Source organism: Leptodactylus fuscus, chromosome 5 (genome assembly GCF_031893055.1).
Source record: "Leptodactylus fuscus isolate aLepFus1 chromosome 5, aLepFus1.hap2, whole genome shotgun sequence".
Lineage (NCBI taxonomy): Eukaryota > Metazoa > Chordata > Amphibia > Anura > Leptodactylidae > Leptodactylus > Leptodactylus fuscus.
Window position 1 is genome coordinate 132,639,168 of NC_134269.1, and position 5,000 is coordinate 132,644,167.

The 5,000-nt window shown below is 35.3% G+C and overlaps 1 protein-coding gene across 12 annotated transcripts in view; it reads right to left on the minus strand.

Moving 5' to 3' along the window:
* FOXP2 (forkhead box P2) overlaps positions 1-5,000 on the minus strand; it is a 198,860-nt gene that overhangs the window by 187,071 nt on the left and 6,789 nt on the right. For all 12 annotated transcript variants that reach the window (XM_075274240.1, XM_075274245.1, XM_075274248.1 and 9 more), the window contains exon 2: positions 838-1,015. In XM_075274240.1, coding sequence (XP_075130341.1) covers positions 838-1,005 — 168 coding nt within the window. In that variant the 5' untranslated portion in view covers positions 1,006-1,015. The remainder of the gene's footprint in view (positions 1-837; positions 1,016-5,000) is intronic.

Genomic DNA, 5,000 nt, shown 5'->3' on the forward strand with positions numbered 1-5,000 from the left:
ATTGATATATAAACAGGCAAAACATATGCAAATCATGATGATTCAATAAGAACCAGACAATGCATACACAAAACACACTCATTTTATGAAAATATTTCTATGTCCTTTAATATTTTCAATTCTTGCAGCAATTAAATAAATAAGAAAAATATCACAAGCAAAAAAAAAATCATTTTTTTCTTATTACAAAGATAAAAAAAACCTCAACATTTAGATATATAGTAAATCTAGTATTTTATACAATAATTTCTTTGCAAGATTTTTTTTGCAATATTAAATACAAAAATAATAATGTGGGATAGACTGTTTACTAGTCCAACTAAATAAAGGGTCAAAAACTAAGAATACAAAAAAATAAAAAAAAAAAAAACTGTTAAAAATAAGATGCACTCATTTCACCTTATCTTAGACTTTGGAACAATTCATTTCATGGAGACAAGTATGGTATCAAGTAACAAATGTGGCCCTCTGGTGGAAAGCTAAGTATCACATTTGACATTTCTGCACTATTTTCTACAATACACTGAATGCTACAAAACATGCTATAGACATGGCAAAAGAAACACAGAAATGCTAACCTTAATAGAGCAAATGCTTCCAAATAACCAGCCTCTTCTATTAAAGGAAACAGACTCCAAACAAATACACATGGCAGTGCAAAAATGACACAAAACACTAGCACTGAGCAGTGCAATATACACAAACAAATAAACACATATGAAAACTGTGTGAAAAAAAAAGAAATAGGAGGTAAATCTGTAAATGCTGCACAAATACCTGGCAAAGGGAGCTGCTTTATTTTTGTAAGCAAATTCTGAAGAAAAACACAAAACTTACCTGCTGTTGTTGCAGATGCAGCAGTTCTACTGTGCTTACTTCACTGCACATGTCACCACTTGATCTCCCATCTCTGCTGCCAGCATCTAATTGGCTGCTTAGAGTGCTCATTCCATTTTGATTCATTGAACTGTTGCTTATTGTCTCTGTTGCAGATTCCTGCATCATGACTTAATACCTAAAAGTGATTAAGAAGTATCAATTAACACACACGTTACACCTTCGCACTTCTATTATCAAGATGTCCCTCTCTGCCAATTACAAAGACAGCATCTTTAGAAGGAGGGAAAAACACACAGGCTGCTCAGTAATTTACCAAGAAACGCAATACAAATTCAGCTTTTATCCAGATACTAATCACTGAAATTATGGACCCTATAAGCTTCCTTTGTGTGGTTACACTTAACAGCCAAAATAGCATGCTATGCAGGCAGCATGGTTAAATAGCATTTATGAATGGCTACATTTTAAAGTCTACCTATAAAACCAAGTCAAATAAAAGCCGGGCTGCACACACTCTACTATATTTCCTATTATCTAGCTTTGACAACCATGGATGACTATACAGCCTTATTTAAAATATTCACTATCTTGATTCTGTCAGAATTTTACAGCACATCTTATGCAAGGCTATTGTTTAATGATGCAAAGCTAATCATACAAAATTAAAATTTTGTACCAGTGTTACAAATCATATGGTATCAAGCAATGATAAATAGTCTAATGGTCTTTCTCTTTTTTTTTTTTTTGTGCCTAAATAAAATTTTGCCTCCAAGGCATTTTAAGAAAAAGCTCCGGCTGCAAACACGTCAGATATTGCCTATTTTTTTAATCAAACGGCTGATATTCATTTATTTTTCTGACATTTAAAACATTTAATACTGTCCTTCCTGGGAAGTAATTAAGCTTATGCATGAGCAGCAATCAAACTGTTCACTTGAAGATGACTTAAAACTCAATTTTAACATAGGCAAATAAATGAAAGATATAAAATTAATTTTCCAGGCATGTATTAGATATGAAAGCTAGAAATAAAATCTATCAAGAATATCACTAATGATTGTGCTAAAAACAGCATAAATTATGCATATTACCTTCTCTACAGTAATAAATGTTTTATCGTTTTCACTGCATAAATATACTGTACTTTCAGGGTAGCAATGAGATGTCCTGCCAAGATCAGTTGAAATCCTTGCAGTAAATAAAGAAGCAAGTGCCCTTACAAACTGGAATTTCAAGGTGTATTGTGCGCGTGTTTTATGGAAAGGTCAATACTGTGCATGCGCCCAACTACGATTTAGAACACTGTAATGGTCTCAGGACGCTAAGGTGGCTGTCAGGGTAGTAAGCAGCCACACAAAACTTATCACACTACATATACAATAGGCAAATTATGTTTCTCATACTGCCACTCGCCATAAAGGCCCCAATTAGTTGTGTGTGCAGTGTGACACAATATCAAGATAATGACATTTCACTATTCACTATTTACTGGCCACAGCATAATGATAATTGGGAGTTAAGACCCTATTCTATAAGGAGGGAAGCAGTTCACGGCGACTGACATTATACTTAACATACACCACAAAACAAACATACATTTAGGTTCCCGAAAAGCACAGGGAATAAAATGTTGGTGATGTTCGCTGCCTGCTAGGTGAACCTGCCTTCATGTGTCTTGTCGAGGAAGTGTTAACAGCAGTCATAGCTACTGTAACTACAGTAAACAATATCTAACCACATGTGTTTAGGAACAAACACAGCCTGTTAAACATACCATTAAACATTAACTAAGAAAAAGATCACAAATGGAAAATGTCATGCACAGAATGAATTTTACAAGACCAAAAACAAAAAGAAAAAAAAAACAAAGCTACTACTCTTTTCCGACATTAGGCGCTTAATAAGTATTCAAATTAGGCATAAATTTTACATGCACAATGTTTAAAATATTCAGTAAAATATGTCTGATTTCCCTCTCTGGATGTTTGAAAATTCTAATGTTCTTTCCCCTCCAAAGGAAGAAAAGGAGTGCGCTGTCATTTATTTATTTTTTTTAATAAATATATATAATCCTATACTTTCTAGGAAATTGCACCAAAAGAGATCATAAAAAGATCTCTGAACTTTATCCATATAGGTGTAAGATATGGAGCTCGCAATTTACACTTGATGCTTTAGACCTCATTCACCAAAACATTAGTGTCACAAGCGCAAAAATCTTTAGTAAATAATTCAAAAGAATGGCTCGTATCTGAACGTATATGGTAGCCAGACATTTGTATAGTACATAAGACTGGGGAAGAAAAAGCAAACAAGGCTTGAGTCTAAGCAAATTAAAATGCTATGTTGACAAGGAGTTTATGGCCTGTGGTTTGTGGATCCTTGTTAAGAGCTTAGAGTATTTTTAAGAGGTACTTTCTAAGGGATATTATAATAGTATTTTACTTTAAGCTCGAATGAGCAGACACCCCATAACACACTAGATGGATGAACTATTCAAAGTTATAGAAACAAATATAAAATTTGCTTCTTTTTGACATACGACATTCCCAGGGTGACTGGTCGTTTCTTTGAATATTGAAGGTTTTTATTTTTCAGCTAATATTACAATATGAGCGTATTAGACGAGCTACATGCCACACGTGCGTTAATACCTTGTAAGCATGCCAGGAAATGTGTAGAGGCTCTTTTGATCAGACAATTATGGGGTGGGGATATAACAACCTTTCTGTCATGCTTGGGCAGAGGTCCCAATATGTACCCCAGGAGGAAGTTTCTCACATAGCAAAATAAACAAGGGAATTGGATACGCAAAGTATTATACATATTGGATTTATAGCAGTACAGTGGCCTAACCACTACATGAAAATCCACCAGTGAGGACACTAAATAGACCTGAGAGAGAGGATGTGAGGTTTGGAGTAGTACAGCCATGGGAAGAAATAAAGCCTCTCTTCAGCCACTGAGCAGCTCTCTGTGTTTATCAGCTTTCTGTCTGTGCTTGTTTTTCCACCGGTACAGCATGCAATATTCCATCCACAGACATGTACCCACACAGCGGGAGGAAATAATTCAGCAAGTTTTCTTTCCTCACCAAGTGGCATTAGAGATACTTATTCTCTACATCACTTCCCTTTTGAAACATTAAACTGACACTGGAAGTGACTGCACAAGATTGCATTTTCTCTTCCTAAACAACCTGAATTGAAAGGTTACTTAGTGTAACAATATTTACTTGCAGAATTGTGTTGTTACCAAGGGTATAATGGATGGTGGCTATGCAGGTTTACGCAAGAATGAGTGAAGCATGAGGCGTTAGCCATGTGTTTGACATGTTTCAAATTGCTATAATCCAGCATTAAACACACCCAGCAATTCATGCCATTTCTTGCAGCCATAATCTTGAATAAAGCGTGCACAACCACTTATTATATAAATTAGTATACGACTCCCTGTTATAGTCACAACAGCGCTTTTGTGTTTATTTTTCATCAAGATGTGGCTTTCTTATTTGTACAAATAGCAGGATAGAAAGACATAGCTCAATTAGACTTGTTCACTTTATGATAGGGTAGCTCTGAGCTTCAGCCCCGTTTGTTTTGTTTTTTCCCAGCGAGGTATGGATTATTTGGGTGTTAAATTCCTCCGTGCCAAATATGTCATTTTTTTTTTTTTTCAAATGATCACAGGCTTACCTCTACATTCTCTATACTGCTGTGTTTCCAGTGTAATGTAATCCACACAAGAGTTATATACAGTCAAGGACAAAATGGCAAGTTACCTAAACAAAAGGAAGTACTGTGGAGGCATTCCAGGCATTCCTTCTATTCAGTGGAACAAGTTTTTAGGTCTTGGGAAGTGTAGACATTTTTAAATGTCCAGCTTCTTAAAGGTTTTCACGAGCTGTGTATTTCTGAAACTTAATAAACACAGCAGGGCCACTTTTTATAGAATAAAACCATTTTTGGAATATTAGCAAAAAGAGCAGGTACAGAAAAGAAACAGTGAGGTATTATACTGCACCACTCACAGGCTTAAAACCACAGTAACCTAAAGCATAGGGTAATGGGCTACTAAGGTAATGGGAAACTATCAAAGCTACATCACTGCCAAGGCAGCAGGATGTTGGTTTGATATTATAACCTGTAAACTGAACCATG